This window comes from Cyrtonyx montezumae, unplaced genomic scaffold, assembly GCF_038088225.1.
Source record: "Cyrtonyx montezumae isolate F1298 unplaced genomic scaffold, pur_monq_1.0 scaffold_10, whole genome shotgun sequence".
NCBI lineage: Eukaryota > Metazoa > Chordata > Aves > Galliformes > Odontophoridae > Cyrtonyx > Cyrtonyx montezumae.
Window position 1 is genome coordinate 39,518,774 of NW_027071826.1, and position 21,918 is coordinate 39,540,691.

The 21,918-nt window shown below is 40.3% G+C and overlaps 1 protein-coding gene across 2 annotated transcripts in view; it reads left to right on the forward strand.

Annotated features, from left to right (window-relative positions):
- The window catches only part of PAMR1 (peptidase domain containing associated with muscle regeneration 1), a 54,372-nt gene extending 34,895 nt beyond the window's left edge, over nt 1–19,477 (forward strand). Inside the window, exons 7-12 of one of the 2 annotated variants that reach the window (XM_065754981.1) lie at nt 9,161–9,361; nt 11,846–12,058; nt 13,644–13,710; nt 15,846–16,078; nt 17,127–17,422; nt 18,898–19,477. In XM_065754981.1, coding sequence (XP_065611053.1) covers nt 9,161–9,361; nt 11,846–12,058; nt 13,644–13,710; nt 15,846–16,078; nt 17,127–17,422; nt 18,898–19,434 — 1,547 coding nt within the window. In that variant the 3' untranslated portion in view covers nt 19,435–19,477. The remainder of the gene's footprint in view (nt 1–9,160; nt 9,362–11,845; nt 12,059–13,643; nt 13,711–15,845; nt 16,079–17,126; nt 17,423–18,897) is intronic. The other variant, XM_065754980.1, reaches the window with a different exon arrangement.
- The last annotated feature ends 2,441 nt before the right edge of the window (nt 19,478–21,918 follow it).

Consider the following 21,918-nt stretch of genomic DNA (forward strand, 5'->3'; position numbering starts at 1 on the left):
GTCCTTGCCAGTTCCTGTAGAGGATCTGCATAGTGTTTGCATGTATTTTTTTCTCTGCTTTGAGAATCTTGCTTTTTTTTAAGAGAAGCCAAACTTTTTCAACCCAGCCTTCATGAATATTCACCTTCCATGATCACCTCCTCCTGATTGCTGCTTGTAAACTTGTAGCCCTTCTCTCACCTAAAACCCAGAGCCTGCCAGCCCTGAAAAGTAAGCACTGACACGCAACAAAGACAAGCAAGCAAACCAGGTATCAGCAGCTTGTTCAGGTACGACCTATGTACACACATCAGCCCCTGTGAAGCATTTATTTCAGAGGCGTGACCAAGACCACCTGCCCTCCAAAGCAATTCAGCTCTCAGTAGATCGCTCTTGCTGTGGGGAAGAATGACTGTCACAAAGCAAAGCTGATGGCCTTGATTCTTGCCTGCTGTCATTCACATCCAGCTCTTGCCAGGGTCTAGAGGAGAACAGTTGGGCTGTTTGTCAATGTGTTGCTTCCTAGTCAGCAGTGGTCTCCCGTGTGGGAGAGGTGGGATCTTTCAGGAGGTGGTAGAGAGAAAGGGAATGTAGGGGGATCCCTGAAGTATCTGTTACCATTTATTTAGGAGAGCTGGAGCTGAGAGTCAATCTTGAGAGCATAAGAAGATGCCAGGCTCTTTCTCTGTGTATGGAGCTCATTGTAAGAGCAAAGCTGAAAGGATTACAGCTCCAGAAGGGCGCCAGCAGGGTCACAGAGAGAAGGACATTTCCACTACAACTAACACTGCTTGCTCTATGAGGTGCTAGTCAGAGTGGGTTTCTTATGTGTCAGTAACTCAGCATGAAATCTGAGTGGTATTATACACTGTTATATATATATATGTATATAAAATATATATATTCTGCCCCAGGACTATGGTGGCTATATCCAGTGTCCTACTGGTGGACCTCAGGTACACAGTGAGGCCATCAGCAGGCATATGGTGTCCACAGCCCCAGCCTGCAGAGAGCTCTGAAGTCAGAAAGAAAGCAGAACAGAGCTAGAGGAGGCTGGGGCTCCTGAAACATGAATGTGGAGGCAGTTTCCCTCCTTGCAGTGTGACCTGACACACTGAGGCATCTATTTCATCAAACCCATTGCCAAAGTCATATACTTGACTGAAAGTCCTGTTCACTGCTTATGAGGAGAAATAAAAAAGGAATTCTCCTGAGCAGTCTGAACCACAGCCTCCTGAATTCCCTAATCTCGTTCCCTCACTATGAGGACACAGCTGTTCCAGAAACATTTTGACAGTCAATGTCCTTATGCTTTTGGCTAAAGTTAGTATCTGTGGGCTTATGTGTTAGGCATTAGCCATCCCTGGGCTGCTATGCCAAGCTGCAGAGGGATGATGTCTGTAAAGAGCCATCTGAGTCCTCCCCCACATCAGATCTTTTCTGGCAGCAAACCCTGTGAGAACCTGGGGCATCCTCACCTGTGGGTGCACACTGGGATCAGAAGGGACAAGTGTAGAAATAAACAATGTCAAGAGGTTTATGTGAACTCAGAGCTCAAGGGCCTAGACTAGAAAATAAGCTGAGTGCAAATGACAAATTTTCAGAATTCATACTTAAAGAAGCTCTTTAAGCTAATTACAGAAATACGAAAGGGGAACGGGCCTTGATTCAGCAGGTTACTAAACAGAAAGAAAATTCCATAAAAGACTGAGGGCAATACTCTGATGTGCAAAGGGCATCCTGCTACCCTGCAGTAACTGCTAGGCTGCTTGCAGGTGATTCCCCCATAACTTCAGTGCTATCTGCTTCCAGATTAGCTCATGACCACAGCATAAAACAGCACTACTGAAAGCAGTGTGTAGGATTATGTAATAGTATAGTTATTTAATGCTGATTTCTGCACAAAGCTGGGTCAGTTTACGAGTAAATTTAGTAGGAGTATCAGGAGATAACAGCTCTTCTCCTAGCTCTGCCACTCACTTACCCTTTGCCTCCTGCTAAATCACATAATATTTCTGTGCTGTAGCTTTCTCAGAGGTGAAATGTATACATTGTATTTCTGAATTTTAAAAGACTATAAACATTATGAACAGCTACATAGTGATACTCAGGTAGTCAGACTTGCCCTCAAGATAAAAGTTAAAACAATATTCTATTCAAAACAGAGTCTTAGAGGCCAAAAATCAAACCTGATGGGAGTCATCACTATTGACCTGAGCAGGGCTGGCCACAGGCAGAAAGTGCAAAACTTCATGACCTGAATAAATATTAGAATGGTTTTGTATTCATAAATTTACTTTTCAAAAAAAAAAAAGTGTGTTTTCTGATGGAAATTAAAAAAACTATTTACATAATCAGAGGAAAAAAAACCTTCCAATTTTGCATTTTTTGTTCCCTTCAGAAACAACATCTTGAGGCTACGATTTCTAGGGCTTCCATGTTATCTGGCTCCAGTGCACCTTGCCAGCCAGACTGCTGCGCAGCCAGAAATACCTAAAGCTCAGTACCCTAAATCCTAATGCTAAAGTTTCCTGTATATCTCTTCTGTAGAGATATAAAGGCTGTGGCCTCTATCAGCATGCTGGGTCATGGTACCATTCCCAGGAGAAAAGAATGACAGGCTTTCTCCTGACAAAAAAAAAAAAAAAAAAAAAAAAAAAAAAAAAATGCTCTTCGGGCTTTTTCTGTCAGTTATTAGCCAGGTTTTGTCTATAATGATGGCACTGTGTGTCCCAGAGCAGGTCTGTAGCTTTCTGGTTGCAGAAGACATATGCACAGAACCAAGATGCTCTACCCTCCAGTTCATCACCAAATGCAGATATGTGGCCATTTTCAGAGCTTGGCCTCCACTGAGCCTGCCAGCACACCCTATGTGAAAGCAATGCTACAACTAAATAGAACTTTTCCCCAAAACCACTAAAAAAATCCCACCCCAAAATGTACTATACACATTAGCACATGCCAGTCTGAAATCCAATCTGACTTGGGAACGTGCAACAAAGTCAATTTATCTAGCAGCAGCAGCATTAAAAGATCCTCTGTCGAACCCATGAAATCACTAGCTCTTCCACCCAGTCTTCCAGGGAGGACAAAAATGGAGATGTAAGCCCTGCATTAGTAACAGCAATGGGAAATGAGATTTATTTCAGGTATGCAATCTTTTATTGAATAAGATGTGCAAAATTTAGAGATAATGTATGATTTATGTGAGGGGGTATATATTATTTAATGAGGAAGTGGGTGAGAAGAAGGCAGCAGAAAAAAAAAGAATAGTGTTCATTTAATGAAAGGATCCTGGGACAAGAGCAAATGATAATTCTATCAGGCAATATTTGAAGGACATTGATGAGAGAAAAATGTAGCCTTACAGATCACCTAACTTATCTCACTGGTGATGAAATGAGCATGAAAATTATTTCTAAATGGCAGATAATTCAGATCTGAGGAATGTCTCCTAGTTATAATTGAAAAGAGAGGAATTTGCGCTGTTTTTATTAATAATGGAGCATTTACTTAAAAATTCAAGAACTTGCTGTTCCTCTAGTCTAGTTCTTCTCAGACTGCAGAAAGTTATCTGCAAAATGTGGAGCCATTTTTATGTTTCATATGGGACAAAGTTTTTTTTTTTTTCCCCCCTCAAGACACAAAGTAAGAAACAAGAAGGGTAATGAGTTTTATTGGGAACGCGTGAATTTGTTACACAGATACTTGAGGCAGTTTTGCTTTTTATTCTCCTAACAGCAGTTACCATGGTTCAGCATTTCTGCTCAAGTTGTCTCTGTCCACCAAGTTTCACACCTTTCTCCTTTACTTTTATATGAACAGTACAGAGCTTTATCAGGCCACTAGTTGCCTCACATGCTAAAGCAACAAGGGTTGTCCTTGTGTCTGTACAGATTAATTATGGGACTTTTGAGGAACAACACCGTGTAACAAAGCACAGAAAAATTAAAGAAGTCTCTGAGCTCATAATGGGGTTGGTAGTGCCAGCCTGTTCTCTCCAAAATCTACTCTTTTTTCCTAGCTGGATTTTCATTTTTCAAATGCTGAGATACGTCATTTCCCTTTACATCCTACTATGTCATTTAAGCACTTGTCAAGGAGCCTTCTATAGAGTTTTTTTCTTCACAATTCTGTTCATAATTTTATCCTGCCTAGATCTAAACGTCTGTCTTCCTTTAGATGTTTTGCTGCATCCTTCCTGGTCTTAGCTCTTAGATTATTGCAATTTTCAGTTCTGCATGATCAGAGTAATCATTTCTAGTTCCTAGTCTTTTCTCAAAACTATTTTTTCTTGACACTAGTTTTACCTTTTCTCAATTTCATTTCCTTCATTTTCTAGGTATAAAAACCCCAGAGCCTGTATGGATGTGATAGCACCATTACATAAAGAATGGGATCAGCTCAGACATAGTCTCTGAGTTACTCATACATTTTTGGCAGACCTTTCATGAAATCTTTCATACTTGGTTGTACATTACCATCTGATAGAGTAACTTTTCAGCCACCTAGCCCATTTTCTGGATTCCTGGTAGCCTTGGTGTTCTTTTTGTGGAGAGAAAGGTGTAAAAACTGAACACTGCAGCTGGAAATCCCTGGCAGTCTTAGTTACATTTCTGCCAGTTTGTCTCAAACCTTACAGTTTGGGGTGAGTTTGGCTGACTTCACAGTACCTTTCATAGATATTCTTCAGATAATTCTGTTTGAAACTCTCTACCTTATCATTTGCTTCGCCTTCTCTCTCTTTTGTAAAGCACACTCAGACAAAAAGGTAAGATATAATTTATGGAAAGTCAGGCAGTGGCTGCTGTTCTAAAGGCACTGCACTAACACAAGAGAAATGCTTTTAAAGCCTTTAAGAATAGGAACTATAGATGCTAATTCCTTCTTTAAAGCACTGTTGAGTGAGAGGGAAAGTTCTCCCATAGCTCATCAAAGCAGATTTTCCTACTGCTTCCTCTCTTACTATGAGCAATTAATACCAAACACACCACAAATATTAAATACAGCCCAAAGGTAGGAAACTGAGTCACAGGGCAATAGAAATCACGTACTTCACATAGAACTGAGCAGCCTGACTAATGGCCTAAGAACAGTTTGTACCCACAATGAGCCCAGCAGCCACTTTTTGAGAAAATGCTACCCAAAAGTCTCACAGCCCCACCTCTGCCACAGCAGCCAAACTGGACCAGGCACAGGTGAGGCTAGGAGAGAGCTTCATGTTGAATAGGGATGGCTGTATGTAATGTTATAAGGGAATGGAAAATACCATGATAACAGCAGAGCGACAAAGTCTTTAGCAACAGCAAACGAGAACAAACCCAAATACAACAGACGCAAAAACGAGGGAAACAAACTGCTTACCTTCAGAACACCCCAGGCAGGCAAGAACCTCCAGCAAGAGACACATTCACTTCCACTCCCAACCCTTAAATGTGGTCTGGGAAGGGATGGATCCTGGCTCCACCCCTTCCAGTTGCTCAGGTACACTGCATGCACCTGAACTCTCCTGAGTTGGCCCTGCCTTCCCAGCAGGTGCTCAATCACTGGTTCAGGCTGTGACTTAGCATTTTCACTACACTGGGCAAGGGTAAGGTAAGAGATGGCACATGCAAGGAAATCCAGCCCTCATAGCTGTCAAAGCTGAACCAAGCAGAGAGAACTGCTTGGTCTGATATTCAGAAGTACTCAGTGGATAGTAGAGCCAGGCTCATTTTGCCTAGACAAGGGAATCTGATGCTATGTCAGATATTTTACAGAGCTTAGAAACTAAAGGGAATTGGGTCAGCTCAGATGGTTGGATTTTTTGGCCACTGTGTGTAACCAGAGGACTAGATGTGTAACCAGAGCTAGGTATGAACGACACTTACAGAATATTCCTGTTTTTCTTTATTTTTGGTCTTTTGAGAAATGTCTGTTGGAGAGGTGGGTATAGTCATACACCAGGAGAGAATCCTGAAAGACTTCAGTAAGATATCTCAGACAAAGGATGCTGTCCTAAAATTATATACTGGAATATATATAGTGGAATATACTACACATTCTAAAAGATGTAAGAGCCCAACAAAGTCATACTCTTGATGAGAAGCCATTCCCAAATGGAAAGAGCAAATTGGATGAAGCACACAAGAAACTAGGATTCCCTTCATGATGAACTCTTCAAAATTCCAAAATTACCTGAAATATTCACAAGTAAAGGGATACAGTGCCATGAGCTGCCTGAAACCTATCAGCTGAGAGGGGTAAAAGGCAAGTCAAACTGAAGGAGGAAGAAAGCTACAGAGCTCAAATTCAAAACATCAGAGGCAGATACTAGAGCAACTGTGTGTGACTTTCAGGCTAGATAATACAGCTGAAAATGCAGTTCAGCTGTGGTATACAGATGCAGTGAACAATTCAGGATTCACAAACACATTAAACTTGTAGAGAAAAAGAATAAGTTTACATAACTATCTAAATAGAATTTAAAGTGATTACTCATGTCTCCGGTGACACAGTTCACAGACTGGGACAGGCCATGGGGGATCCCATGTTACAAGAGAACAGACAACCAGCAGATAGAGGCAGGGACAACAGCAGGGCCATGTATTTAATAATACTTGGCTGTTTTGCAATCAGAGAAACCCCACAGTGACTCTGTGACATGAGTGGATATGAACTAATGCTTATAACATCCCTGAGAGGAAAAGGATGCTCTCTTTTGATAGATGCAGCAAATGAAGCAACTTACCCGTGACCGCAGTTTTGTAGCTATGATTAGATCTCATGACCTTCTGCCTCCACATCCTCTACTCTAGGCCATAATTCCTAAATGTATCTGTGCACAAACTGCTGAATTTATCTCATAAGTAAAACTAGAGTTATTCCAGCTGGGTAACATTGGCACAGAGAAACTAAAGAAAGCCTGGCAAGCAGAGCAGATCACAAGGGCTAGAAACAGAATATCTTAATCACTTAGGAGACAGAACAAGAACAAATACTTACAGTTTCTAGGTTAAAAGTAAGTGTAGCTTGGGTAAGTTGTTTTTTTGTTTTTTGTTTTTTTTCTTTTTTCCAGGATGGACCTAGAATACAAAAGCACCAAAAGATTTGCTTGGCAGAGCTGAATTAAAGTAGAAGTAAAACTTGTATTTATGATAAAAAGGAGTACTCCAAATGGTGTACAGATGATTCAAATAATCTTTTTTTTTTTTTCATTTGATAAGCTGAGTGTGACTTTACACTGAAAAAGAGAAATAGAAATGTGGTGCAATGAATTGACATCTAGAGACAGATATGAAGAAGTGACTGGGAATACTAAGTGACTGAAATGATGAGTGTTCTGAGGATTTAGAACGTATTATTTTTCTTATTATTCCTATTATTTTTCTTTCATTTATATATATGCCTGTGTATACACATATATATGAGTGAATACATTTCACGTGAAATATATCATGGGCTAGGAATGAATTTTTGTTGAATTTTGTTGCTATGCAGAAGATGATACTCATGCAGGTCACTCACAGCTAAGAGGAAGTGTTGAGCTCCTTTAACTGGATGTGTTTTGATTTGGAGTACTGAGTCAAAGCCCCTCTCTAATGCTTACATGTTAGACAGTTTTTCTTTCCACGGCTTGTGCTTAGTAGTGCACACATGATTCTGCCAAATCATTGTTTGATGCTTGTAGTAATCTGTAAAATGAGGGGAATTTCAATGGTGCCTTGTTCTTGGGAGTGCTACTGCTTCAGAACTGTTACTCACTCAAGAATCTCTTCCTTATGTGAATAATTGAATTGTCCGTGCTCCATTATAAATAGATGCATTCATGTGTGTTCTGAGTAAGGATTACAGGCCTGAGGCCTTAGAAAAGTTTTTCCTCTGCAAATGTAAAGATCACAATTTGGCTGTAAGCAACATTCTTTGTAGCTACAAAGCAAAACACAAAAGGAAGTCAAATTCTAAAAGCATAAAGCAGAGATGATCTTGGTTGCATTTATCTATCTACCACAGAGAGCTGCAGCTTCTGGGTAAAAAGCCCATATGCATAGCTACATCTCGCACAGAATCCCTGTGCAGTTTTCCACAATGAATGTCTCAGACAAAGCCAGAGAAACTCGAAGAGATGGGCAACTTTGTATACACCAGAACCTGCATTTCCTACATTTAATTTTTTATTTCTACATTAATACAGAAAATTGATCCTAAAAAGTGACTTGGAGAAGGGCGTTCTTTGTCTCTGATAGTGGAGAAAATAGAGCATCAAATGAAGTTATCAGGTGGCGGGCTGAAAACCAAACTTAAGGCGGCAGTGCATTTTTCACACTACACTTACTCTGTAGGACTAACTGCCACAGCATATAACACCAAGTATGTAGCTGACTTTGGAAAACACAAACAAACATTAAAAAAATTACCAGAGTATGTTATGCCAAAGATACCACCATATTTTGAGCCTCAAATTATGAAATGCTCCTAGATTATGTCAGGAAAGCATTCTATATGCTTGCTCTTTTTATATTCCTTTTACAAATCTGCTGTTTCCTGCCATCGAAGCCAGAACTCTGTGCTGGATGGAGCTTCGGTCTGGTTTGGTATGGCTAATTTGATGTTCTCAGAGAAATCTTACTTAGGATGTTTAATATTTACTACTTGCAGTAGATAAATACACCATTGTCTTTTGGTATTTTCCCAATAGAGCAAACCCTGTGGAAATATCACATTTTGGTAAATAATCGAAATACCTTTTTAATGTCATTGTGGTAATGTTTGACCTTTACAAATAACAATGCTTTTATATTTCAGTGAGGTTTTCTCAAAAAGTATATAAACTTGGAAAGAAGAATTTGAAAATTTAAAAGAATTTCAATATAAGGCTTTTAAGAACCTAAGTTTTCTGTTGACCATGCATGGTACTTAATGCAAAGTCTCTCTTTAGGAGGAAGGACAGTGTTTGAAGCAAATGAAAGCTGTAACAGTACAATACACACTTATGGATATGATCGTTTCACGCAGTTGAATAATCCCAATGAACTGAATGGCTCTAGGGGAGTTTTGAAAAGTTAAATATATGTAAGTGTGTGTAGAACTGAGGTTTAAACAACTCTCTGAAATTTTGTCTTATTTTTACTCCTGCCCATTTTAATTGGTTTTTCTTTGTTCTAAAGAATCAACCTAACACAGTCCTGTTTTTGTAATAAAGTGGATTTTTTTGAAATATCTGAACTGTCAGTGGTGATGTGTAGGACTCCAGGTGCTCCCGCTCATGGTATTGTGGAAGGAGATGACTTTAAATACGGGGCCCAGGTTTACTTCAAGTGCAACGCGGGTTACAGCTTAAAAGGCAGCCACGTTGCCTACTGTCAGCTTGATGGGATTTGGTCAACACATCATCCTGAATGTGGTAAGGTCACTTTAAGTTTTGATTCTTATTAAATGTTTCAGCCATTGTATTCCCATTAAACTAGAATATCCAAATTTCACTTGAAATTTGGTAGATCCATGGCTTAGCATGCTGTTCATATCTCATCCCACCTTTAAGAATCACTAGGGATTTTTGTTTTACTTTGCTGAAGCCCAAGCTCTCAAGATTTACTAAAAAAAAAAAAAGGACTAAAATCAAATGACTTGAAAAATTATCTCCTCAAAGGCATATGTCCTCCTTACACACAAACAAAATTTCTAGAACCAAAATCAAATGAGGGTCTTTGTGCATCAATGAGTAGCTACTTCCATTGCTATGTACCTTTGCTGTCTTCTCTGCAGAAGTGTGGTGCTCTCTGTGGAGGTGATTGGGGCTTACTGCATGAAGAATAGACTCTTACGTTAACAGCATTCCTATCCTAGACTAAAACTATTGAAAGAGAAATTTCTATTCCTTCTTGCTGTGCAAGTTTGCATGCCTATGGCAGACCTATCATTCATACTCATTCATCTGTGAAATTCCAAACCCCCTTCTTCCTATCCAAAGAGACTAATTTTTATCTGTTTCATTTGGCACAATTTTATTTCCATATTCAAGTACACTTAATATCAATTTGAATAGTGCTTTCACAAGTGTGCAATGGCAAGCAAAGCAGATTTTGTGGAGAATATTATGAAGCAGCTGTATATAAGTTCATCTGAAAAACAAGCAAAGGCATTCTTCTATCTAGACAGAACACTTTCAATTGCAATAAATGCAATAGGTTCCTGCTAAATTATGTCTCTAGTGAAACATCTGTCTTTAGACTTGGCTGTTACTGGAGTGTTGGCGGTGTGATTTGGGTCTCTCCTTCCCAGATGTTTTTAATCCATCAGAAAAATCATAACCTTGAGCAGAAGAGAACTATGATTCAAGTTAGTAAACGTGATGAAATAAGAGAAGGCTTTCATTGACTCACTTAGTCCAGATTAGGTACATTTGTAAATACATGCTCTGCTCGTCACAAGATGCCTCCAGGCTAGATATCAGTACACAAATTGGCTTGCAAATAAAACATTATACTGTTGGTTATTCTTGCAGTCTTTAGCTGCTGTAAAGTTAAAAGTCATCTATGGTTCACAAGTGAGAGAGCCTGTGAGGTATAGGGGAGAAAGATAGATCCAAATGAAAAAGGAGATGAGAATCATAGCATCATACAATCGTAGAGTGGCTTGTTTTGGAAGAAACCTCAAGGATCATTAAGTTTCAACCCCCCTGCCACAGGCAAGTTTGCTAGCCACTAGATCAAGTACTAGATCAGGTTGCCCAGGGCCGCATGCAACCTGGCCTTAAACACCACCAGGGATAAAGCATCCACAACCTCTCTGGGCAACCTGTTCCAGCACCTCACCAGTCTCTCAATAAAAAACTTCCCCCTGACATGAGGCTTGGCTTTTCCTTTTCTCCTGGCTGAGAAGTAGTTGAGCTCTCCTTGGTTTTTCAGTATGAATTGTGCTGAAAAATATGATTTATTTGAAATATCTGCTCCATGTTAGGAGCAGATGCTCTTCATTGAACTGCCACAGTTCACTATGAGCTCACTACACTTCGTTGAGCTGGGCCCTGGAAACGTGAGGATACAGGAACAGGTCAGAGCCATACCTATACGCTGCTGCTGTGCTGATTACATGGAGATTTAAATAAATACTTGAGTGTTTTGTTACACATTGGTGCTTTTGTGAAGTGAGGCATCACAAAGGGAATACCGTCATCTAGATTTAGGCCAAAAAATTAAGTTCATTATGAGAAAAATAAACAAAACAGCAAATAAAAAGAAGGGGAAAATATTGAGAAGGAAGAAGTAGAAGAGGTTTTATATGCAGTATGCCTATGAATTTTCACATTAAACTTTAAGTATCAGTAAATATATATATATGTGTTCTCTTTAAATTCCTTTATTTTCCTGGACTATTGAGATCTCTGTCAGTGCTGAGACCAAAATGCAACCAAACATAAAAGCAAAATTTAGTAGTCTAGTTTTATTATCCAAGACCAGTGAAGTACTGGAAGTGTAGAAACGGGAAAAGGATGCCAAGGGCTTGTTTTGTGTAAATAGCTTAAGTGCATACTTTTATGCCCCTGAATTAGTCGTGTTAATGATAATGGGACATCAACATCATGCAGAGACAAAGTTCTTCTTCAGAATTGTCAGCCAAGTTTTAAAGACTTCTTAAGAATTTGAGAATCTTATGCTTTTAACACAGACAAAGATGTGTATTATTAACAGACGTCTGTATTATCATTGCTTCTTCAATATTTGATTTTCTCAAAGACTGATGGGTCAAAGAGAGGTATCTTAAGCATGCATTGTAATGCAACATCTGAATGTAAAGCAACATCTGAATGTAAAGTCAAGCAATCTGATGGGTGAAAATAATGCTGTGAACTTGATAAAATGGTTACTGTTTTTCCCCTTATTGTTAGTTCTAGATGAAAAAAGCTGCTCAGATCCTGGTGGCCCACTCAATGGCTACAGAAGAGTAGTGGAAGACACTGGTCTCTTGAATGGACGCTATGCAAAAATTGGCACAGTCATTGCTTTCTTTTGTAACAACTCCTATGTTCTTAGTGGGAATGAACAGAGGACCTGCCAAGACAATGGAGAATGGTCAGGGAAGCAGCCAATCTGTATTAAAGGTAATTTACAATCTTTTTTTTTACAACAACTCATAAAAGCTGCTTTTTTTTTTTTTTTTTAAACTAGATTTTATGTACTTTACACTGGCCAGAGAATAATTTTTCCTAAGAATGAACTTTCTGTCTGATTGACACCTGATAATGAGAATGGTAGTTTGCCATTACTGGCTGCCAGAGATGCCAGTTATTCCAGCAGATGTTTCCATCTTTAAAGATGGAGAGAAATATTCCCCTAGACCTTATTACCCTCTTTATAGGACAAATCTGTGTAAGATCATTATCAAAGATCAGCAGGGAATTGAAGTAGAAAGAAATAACTGCCTCATCAGAGTTGATGTGGTAAGATGCAGCTCTCCTCTTACAATCCTTTTAAGTAAATAGGACTAGTCCTGAGTGTAGAAGCTTGTAAGACCAAGCTCGTAGATGGCAGCCTTGAATGTCTGGTTTAGAAAATCACTTGAGGATGTTCTTAAACCATCTGCATTCATCAAAAACACTGAAACACAACTTTAAATACTTGGCTAGAAAGGGAATTATGCTATTGACCTGGGGCTACTGTAAGCATGTCTGGAAACCTGAATGGATGAAGGGATTTGGGCTGGGGAACTGCCAAATTCATTTTCCCAAAGCATTTTTGGAAACATATTCTAAAGGATATTTGTATTTTTTTGTTAACTGAAGTAACGATAATATAAGGAATTTTATCTGTCCCCTGGGGAGTTTGCTTTATTCTGTTATTTTAGATGGAAATACTCTCTCCCTGAAGCCCCTAATCATCTCCATTTGTGGAATGCTTCGTTATTGATGTTAACTTTGATAATGACATAAAGGTTAACATACACAGTAACCACAAAGAACAAGATTTTGTTAAATCCCATAGAAATGAATGCTCAAACATACAAATGAAACACATCCTGATAGACTCTGTTTCTTCCGCTCTGTGCAGCAGGAAGGAAATCCCAGCAGAGTTATTTGAAGTGATAAAGCTGAATATTTTACTCTGGTCTTAAAACAAATTAACAAAATACGCACAATTAGAAATCCTTGGTTTTGCTTCTCTTATTTTCTGCATATTCAGGTTACTCTATGGTCATCCTCAGATTCTGAGTCCCCAGCTCCTCCCACATGGAGCGCTCGCAAAGAGGCTTTTAGATGTGTGTAATATCTTGCAGCCTTATGCTGACTCACTGGCATTAGCTCTGTGTGGCTATAGGGATGAAAATGAAGCTTTTTTTTTTTTTTAATATATAATTCCAGTATTGCAAAAGTTTGTTCAGGTTCATAACCATCAGCTGTGGCAGTGTAACTCTGGTATTCAGACACACTGGCAGACAAATCTTTCATATCTGCCACTGCCCAGTGCAGGAGATGCTGAGTTGCTTCCCTGTTTGTAAATGGGATAGATCAAGACCTGTGGGATAGCATTTTTCTAAAGCTTTATGTTTTAGGGCTTTTCCTTATTTTAAGGCATATAACTTGCTGCCTCTTTTCTTAATCCAGTCCCCTATTGTTTGTGAGAGGAATGGATGGAAATGAGTATAAGCCATGAATGTGGAAAAATACTGTGAAACGTATTTTTTTCTAGCCTGCAGAGAGCCAAAGATCTCTGACCTGGTGAGACAGAAAGTGCTGCCAATGCAGGTCCAGTCAAGGTAAGAACGTCAATACTTCAACTACAGCTTTAAGAAAAATGTGATTGCTTTTCCCACCTCTTCTTTTCACCCTACGTGTCTTAGCCTGATCGAACAACCAGTCCTGTGAAATACTCCCTGTGAACTCTACCGACAACCAAGCACTGAGAGCTGAGAGAGCTGATGGGAAGGGAGGTCTGAATGAGCACAGGTTTGCAAGCTGCAGGAGGCAGCCAGAAAGAAAAGCACAGAAGTATGCAAAGTACTGGACCATGTCAGAATTAAGCTCGCAAGCTTGTAACAAAGTACAAGAATAGTCTGAGGAACAGTTCCCCGGGGCTAGTAACAAATCTTAAAACGTGAAAATACATCACCTTACTGAAGAAATGAGCCGGGAGAGCTCGAGGAGAGAAAGGGCAATGTAATCTGACTCCGTTAGATTTCATCACCCAAAGCAATACAGCATAGTTGATACAAAGTCGGCTTCGGGATGAGCATGGGGAAGATGAAGAAGCAGAGTAGGAAGAAAGGAAGGAAATGAAAGATTGGATGCTGTCCTACCTGGCCATTTTGCTGCTTTCTTGAATTGAGCACAAACTAAATCTAGTTAAGCTGCAATGTTCAGGTTAGCATTTGTCCAAGAAGTCATTTATCATTTCAGCATGCTTTTTCAATAGAGGATTCATTTATTTTTCAATGCAGTGCAAGACCTATCCTCATTTTTGGTCTTAAGAACAGACATAAAAGGTCAGGATAAAGGTCCAGCTCAAGCTACAGCCCGTCTCTGGCAATGGCCAGTAGCAGGTGCCTGAAGTTAGCAACAAGGCAAGCACACCCTTCCCCCAAGTAGTCTCCCAGTCTCCAGCTGTCTACAGCATATGAGTTGAAGAGCTGTTCCTGAGACAACACCAGGAGGCTTTCAGAGCCATCAAGAGATTTTTCTTACTTGAAAGTCTTGATTCACTTTTGAACACAGGTCTTTTTATTGTAAAAGTTTGATATTAATGCAAGCTGTATCAGAGTGCATCCATTCTCCCATCTGCATGGCATCATGGTGGCATCTCAAGCAGGTGAACTGGTTTTATGCCTTGAAGTGTGTTCTACACTTCACAGATAAGATCAAATGTAGATAATGCAACATTGCAGGGTTACACACAAGTAGGGAATAAAACCAGGCAGACGTTGCATGACCACAGCAGCTCTCATCCTTTGTCCAAAGGACAAGGAGCTTGTGGTTGCTCTTGTTCTTAATAACTTCACTTTTACTGAGTACCACCATGCCTATATCTCCTCACAGATTCTGAATGATGGAGGCAGTCTCTCTTGAACCAAAAATTGCATTCCCATGTGAAAAAGCATCCTTGTGGCTTTCCTGGATGCAGGCAATACTGGAAATAGAAAGGGAAATTAATTCATCACTTAATTTTTCAGGTGTAAATAGATTTTTATATACAAATGTGCTCTTAACCATTAGAGCAAGGGATGGGTCCTAAGTGATGAAGATTTAAATATTACAGTCATCAAGCTTATGGTCCATATCCAGGCTGGTGCATCTATTTATTTCTTTAATTATATGCCATGTTTCAGCTAATCAGTACAATTTCAAAATGGAAGCTTAGTGATTATTGCAATTATGAAATCTCTGTGGTGATGTTATTATCTGTTAATTGCTAAATCAAGCAACTTTATCAACATGATTTAATCTGAATCAATTCCTAATACTGCCTATTAAAGTGCTCACTAGAGAAAAGATGTGCCTAACTCCTCTCTAGTGAGAATTAATTATGGTAACACCAACTTAGAGTCATTTCCCTGTTTAAAACCAGAGTATTTCAAACCATTTGTGAAAAAAACTATTCCACATCCAGAGGCAAATGGATATAATCCAGGAACTATAAAATGAAAATATAAAATGAAAAGAACAGACAAGTAGTTATAAGGCAGTTACACAAGTTATAAACATATGCACATATATAAATAAAATAGTCCAGCAGTATTCCCATTTACAATCCAGCTATGTTGGAAAGATATCTTGCCTTTTTCACAAACTGCTCATGCTTTTAAATGATACTGAACACAGCTAGTGATAAAGCTATGGAAGGATGGCTCTTATTGTGTTTTTATTATAACTGTGTGTTCTTTGTTCATTGAAACAGGGAAACACCTTTGCATCAGCTTTACTCATCTGCATTCAGCAAGCAAAAGCTTGAAATTTACCCAACCAAAAAGCCAGCACTGCCATTCGGAGACCTGCCCCCAGGGTACCAGCATCTGCACACTCAGCTTCAGTATGAATGCATATCTCCCTTCTACCGGCGCTTGGGTAGCAGCAGGAGGACTTGTCTGAAGACAGGAAAATGGAGTGGAAGGGCCCCTGTGTGTGTTCCGAGTGAGTCTCCAGGGGAAAACAAATGCACACATCTCTTGGTTGATGGGGGAACAAGCTGTGTAATCATCTTAGATAATCAGGGAATACCAACAGCGTAGATTGTGCATGCTTGCAGGTGGGAGAAAGGAGCAATAAAGCCTAGAGGACAGACAACTCTTTATCCACCAGTAGAACTTCTGTAGGTGATGGTAAAGGGATCAAGCTTTCAACAATGTAATTTGCCATCAGGTTTTCTACTCTTTCATCAAGCAAAGGTAGAATGTGGTTCTCTCATTATTGAAAACATACCCTTGCTATCACTTTTCCTGTAGCATTATTGCAAATATGGTTTTGCTTTCATCTCTGTGCTTTAATACACTGCTTACATCCAGCTTTAAGGAAAACAATGGAGGGCCTGCGTTTTAAAGCAGCTCTTCCCTTAAAATAATCTGCTAAAGAAGGGTTGATATTGTAGAGTGTTAAGCAAACTTTCCCAAGCGCAGGAAATTTTACTCCCAGGTCTGACCCATAGTGGCACAGTCCTAGGATCGAGCATACATTTTGCTTTGAATAGCTATTGATTTATATGTATTTGGTTCAAAGTTCCACTATAAGACAAATCTATTCTCATAAGCTTGAGCTCAGCTGCAATAAAACTGGTTCTAGAGCAGCACAACTCGGTCTGGAATGGTTTTAGTACACCGCTGGCCCTTACCATAAGCAAGAATCAGAAGTGTTCTTTCAGTTCTTATGTAGCTTTCTCATTATAGCACTGTTTGATAAAGTTACCTTTAAAATTTACCTACTCAAGTGCCAATTCTACATTTCTACTTCAGCCAGGAATTCAGAACATAAGAAAAACAAATGTGTTTCTCTTGTTAAGCTATATAAAATACTCTTATGTTAGAATTTTGCAGGCTGGAGATAGAGGCTTATTAGAAAGCCATCTCTAACGTTTGCAATTGCAGTTTGGTTCATTCTAGTACATCCTAAGCAGGAATTAAGAATGACATTTGGATGCTTTGATAGAGAAGAGGTGTCACCTCATTCTTGGTTCATGTTTCCCCAGTCTGCGGAAAAGCAGAAAACATCACTCTTCAGAAGGCTGTGACCTCTACCAGGTGGCCCTGGCAAGCAGCAATCTACCGGACAGCCAACAGGGTGAAAGAGAACAGTCTCAAAAAAGGAGCCTGGATCCTCATCTGCAGTGGGGCCCTGGTGAACGAACGCACCGTAGTGGTGGCAGCTCACTGCGTCACTGACCTGGGCAAGACCATCGTGCTCAAGACAGCAGAGCTCAAGGTAGTTCTGGGGAAATTCTACAGAGATGATGACAGGGATGAAAAGACCATCCAGAACCTGCGGGTGAGTAATCCTACTGGGAGCAGGAAATGATGAGCACTGACAGATGCTGATCACATTCATCTTGTACAGGGAGAAAAAGATTATCCTTTGGGCAATGCATTGTTTCTTTGAAGTGGCTATCTAGAGAATCAATTGACAGAACTGTCACGGCACAAGGAGGGGACATGCTGCAGAGCATAAAACTCCCCTGACACTGTCCAACTTGCACATTTCTCTCCTAACACAGATCACAAAGAAAATAACTGGTTCCTTGGGCCACGACACCTTCAGTGATATTGCCAGAAAAAAAAAAAAAGAGAAGCAACGTCAGTTGCTGTCAAAAGCGATTAGCATGATTTACAAAAGAAACTTGTGATCCTGGCTTGACACCATTAAAACATTTCATGCCTCTGTCCCAAGGTTATCTATCCATCTTTAAGCTCAAAAGATGTTTATATCTGAATTCAATTCCTAAAATAGCACCTCAAGCTTGCGAAAGTGATTTGTTACTTCAAGTAAAACCAGAGAGGAAGAAATCTAAATGAAGATAAATACAGCAATTTTAGCTGTTTCTTTTTCTGGAATGGGGGAATACATGGGTTAATTAATGGATTTTATCCAAGAAATCATAGTTAATTTGATTCCCTCCTTCCCTTCTATTTTTGTTTTCATTCTCTAATCCCAGCCTTTTCAGACCTCCCTAATTACATTATTTTTTAGACTATATTTCTTATTAGGAATTCTCTTCATTCTTCTAGTGTTTCAAAGTAGCTGGCATTAAATGTTTAGCCCCAACATTCTATTACTGAATCACAGAACCATAGGTGTTAGAAAGGACCTCTGAAGATCATCAAGTCCAGACCCCCTACTAAAGCAAGTTCCCTACAGTAGGCCATCAACTCCCCCATTTGCTGGAAATGTCTTTGACTCCTTCCAGTAGGAGTTTCATGTGGTAAAAACTAGCTTGAAAACCAAACATGTTCTTAACATAAGATGCTTGATCTCTTTGCACATTTCATGTTTGGACTAGATGGCCTTCAGAGGTCTCTTCCAACTCTAAGGATTCTGTGATACTCATGCGAGCAAGCTCTAAGGTAAAAGAACCCTTCGGGAGCAGAGAGGAATGCTGTTATAACACAGGCACCAGCACAATGAAAAGATATTACAAAAAAATACTCACCCATCTCCAAGGATCTAAGCTCACTGATGAAACTCTACAATGGAGTAATCTCCAACAAGAGATCCCTTCTCAGTGGAGATCAGCCCTTAAATGAGGTCAAAGAGGCTCCACCCTCTTCCAGTTGCACAGGTGAATTGCCTTCACCTGAGCTGCCAGGGCTGACTGGGTCTTTTTCCAGATGATCAATCAGTGGTTCAGGCTGTGACTCAGCAGTCCCCATAAGAATGCAAACTAAAATGTGAAAAAATGGAAATAGCACTGCTGATTTTCCATTGCTATTGATGCAACAGTTGTTCCTGTTCTGTTTCCTCCTCAGATTTCTGCCATCATAGTGCATCCCAATTATGACCCCATATTACTTGATTCTGACATAGCTGTCATAAAACTTTTGGACAAAGCCAGAATCAGCAGTCGTGTTCAACCCATTTGCTTGGCATCTTCTCATGACTTGACTTCATCCACAGAGGATTTAAAAATAATGGTTACTGGCTGGAAGGTATTGGCTGATATTAAAGATCCTGGATACAAGAACGACACAATCCGCATGGGAGCTGTTCAAATGGTGGACTCACTGTTGTGTGAGCAACAGTATGAGGACAATGGGATACAGGTCAGCATCACCGACAGCATGTTCTGTGCCAAACAGGACCACTCAGCCTTTTCAAATATCTGCCCTGCTGAGACTGGTGGGATTGCAGCCATAAGTTTACCAGGAAAAGCATCTCCTGAGCTAAGGTGGCACCTGATGGGATTAGTGAGCTGGGGTTATGATAAAACTTGCAGCCTAGAACTCTACAGTGGTTTCACCAAAGCGATTCCTTTCAAAGACTGGATTGAAAAGAACCTGAAATAAAAAGCTGTGTCTGGAAATGGCATTTTGTAATTATCATGATATTTCTCACAGTCTCTGCTGCTTTAGGCTTTTTATCCCAGTGGTGAGACACGTCTGGGATAAGGTTAAGGCAGACACCCTGGTAATTCGCCCTAGGATCAGATGCTCCATCAGGCTACTCTCAATTAATGACTAAATGTCATAGTGCATGAGAAGTTTTGCCATTTTTCACCTGTCTCCCCTGGTGGGAAGGTGATGCCCTGCTCCCAAGTCTGATGTACAGATACAGGACAGCAAATTGTGACCAAAATTAATCTGTAGTATGGAGTCCCCAAGAGAAGTCACTGACGAGCCTCTCTCGAAGGTCAGTCTGACTGACAGGAGTAGGAGGCTGCAAAGAGTAGCCTGAATTCATTATGATGGATGAGCTTGTTACAGTATGTGCTATTTCTATTGCCATAGTACAATGTAATCTTTTTTCCCTCCAAAGTACTTTACACGTTTAAATAAACCATGGTTTGTTTTTTTAACCTACATACCCACGTCTGATTATTTAAATTCCTTGTTGTTTTATCTGTGTCGCACCCCAGGGACTCTCTGTTGCCCTTGTCTGTTTGCATGTGACTCTCATTGAGGCTCTTCATGCACACTGAAAGGCAGCATCAGCACATAATTCAATTACTGCATAAATAACAAGGACCTTCTTTTCTTCATAAACCCAGTGATGCTATTGTTGTACATGAACCACTTCAACGAAATGTACTCAGAGAGTGGATGAAAACCTGAAACACACTTGGCAAAACATTTTTCCATGTGGATTATTTCAAAGATCTCTGAAGACCTCAGCACAAGTTCCAGTTTCATCTGCTCCATATTTTTTTGTCAAAATAACTGAAATGCAACAAGGTAAAGAATTATGGCCAGGTGTCACACTGAGCAGAGGCTTTTCCTGCCTGGACTTTCTGACATCAAAGCGTGAGATTCTCCTGTTGGGAATGTTGTCCAGTGGAGAGACTTTGGTCTCCTCGTGGTTCTTAACTTCTTCTCACTACATCATTTTCCTCTGTTCAGTTATGAATGAAGATGGAAGATGGAAAAAGTTGAGGAAGGAGGACAGAGGAATGCCTCCCATCATAGATAATTCATCTGCGACACCCTGGAATTTGTAGAACCTGCAGATTTTTACAGTGCCCAAACCAGGTCACAGCAACAGTTGGATGTGAAGAGCTGATGAAAGAATTAAGCACGCCCACCAATGACTTGGATCCTGAAGTCATGTTCTGCCAAGCCTATGGCATGGCTGTGGGTCTTAGAAGCTAACAAGTCTGTTTCCTACTCCCATTTCTCTGATGCTATGAAATCTTGTTCAGAGTTTCTCCGTGCTCTGTAGTTCCCCTCCACTTTTGAATCTGCAGTTTACTGCTAAATGGGCAACTAGCACGTAGGAATGTTCCACATGATTCCTTTTTGCTTTCCTGGGCCGAAGAACTAAATGCTTTTGCACTTCCCTTATTTTCAGTGGCGACAGGACCAGGTTTTAGTTAAGGGCTCAGTTTAAGCCCTTTATTTTAAGGTCTACAACCAAAGTGAATTACTTCATATTGTTTGTCTATTTCCTACTGCCAAAGAGGTTGTGCTTGGCTTGCGAACTGTACGGCAAGAAAAATTCTGAACTAAATATGAAAAATCACTGGGAGGAACATGTTTCAGTGAATGAATTATGGTACTCCCCCTCTGACAGAACAGGATTGAGGAAATTAGATGATAGTTCTGGAGGAGTGTAGACTTGCAAAAGGTCAAGATGTTTTTTCTTTCTTTCCTGACACCGCAACAGAGAATAAAATGAAAGAAGGAGAAAGGGATATAATTGTTTATTGGAGCACGGCTTGCCGACTGAGAGCTCTTCTTAATGAGTACATTAAATAGGAATTTTGACATCCCAATGGTAATGCTGATTTCATGAGGGACTGCGAGCTGGTGCTCCTCTCAGCTGCGGCACTGTACCTGCCCCGCTCTACCTCGCGTTGTTCTTTGCCGCCGTGACTGAGACGAATGGGCCCTGAATGTTTCTTCCTCCGTGATTCATCCTGGAGAGAGCTAAGCACGCTGAACTGCAGAAGTCTGCATTAATTCCAGTCTGAGCTCTCACTCCTCTCTTTTTACTGCCGATCAGCCTTGGTGAGTATTTACTGATCCTCCATCTCTGCCTCAGCGCCGACCCCGTTTAGGTTCAGTCACTACCGATCAGGCAACAAACAGCTGATTGGTGCTGGGTTGGGCAGCAACACCATCGCTGCTCCCTGGCAGTGTGTACCACCCCAAAGTTTATTCCGAGGGATGAAAGTGAAGTCTTACCGCGGGAGGAGGCTGCTACAGCCGCGCCTGCACCTCTTCCAGAGCTCAAGAACCTCTTTCTAAGATGCCAAACTACCTCAAGCACCTCCTTTCAGACAGGTGAGGACCTCTACATCGGCTGGGGAGAGGAGCAAGCAACTCCTCGCGGAC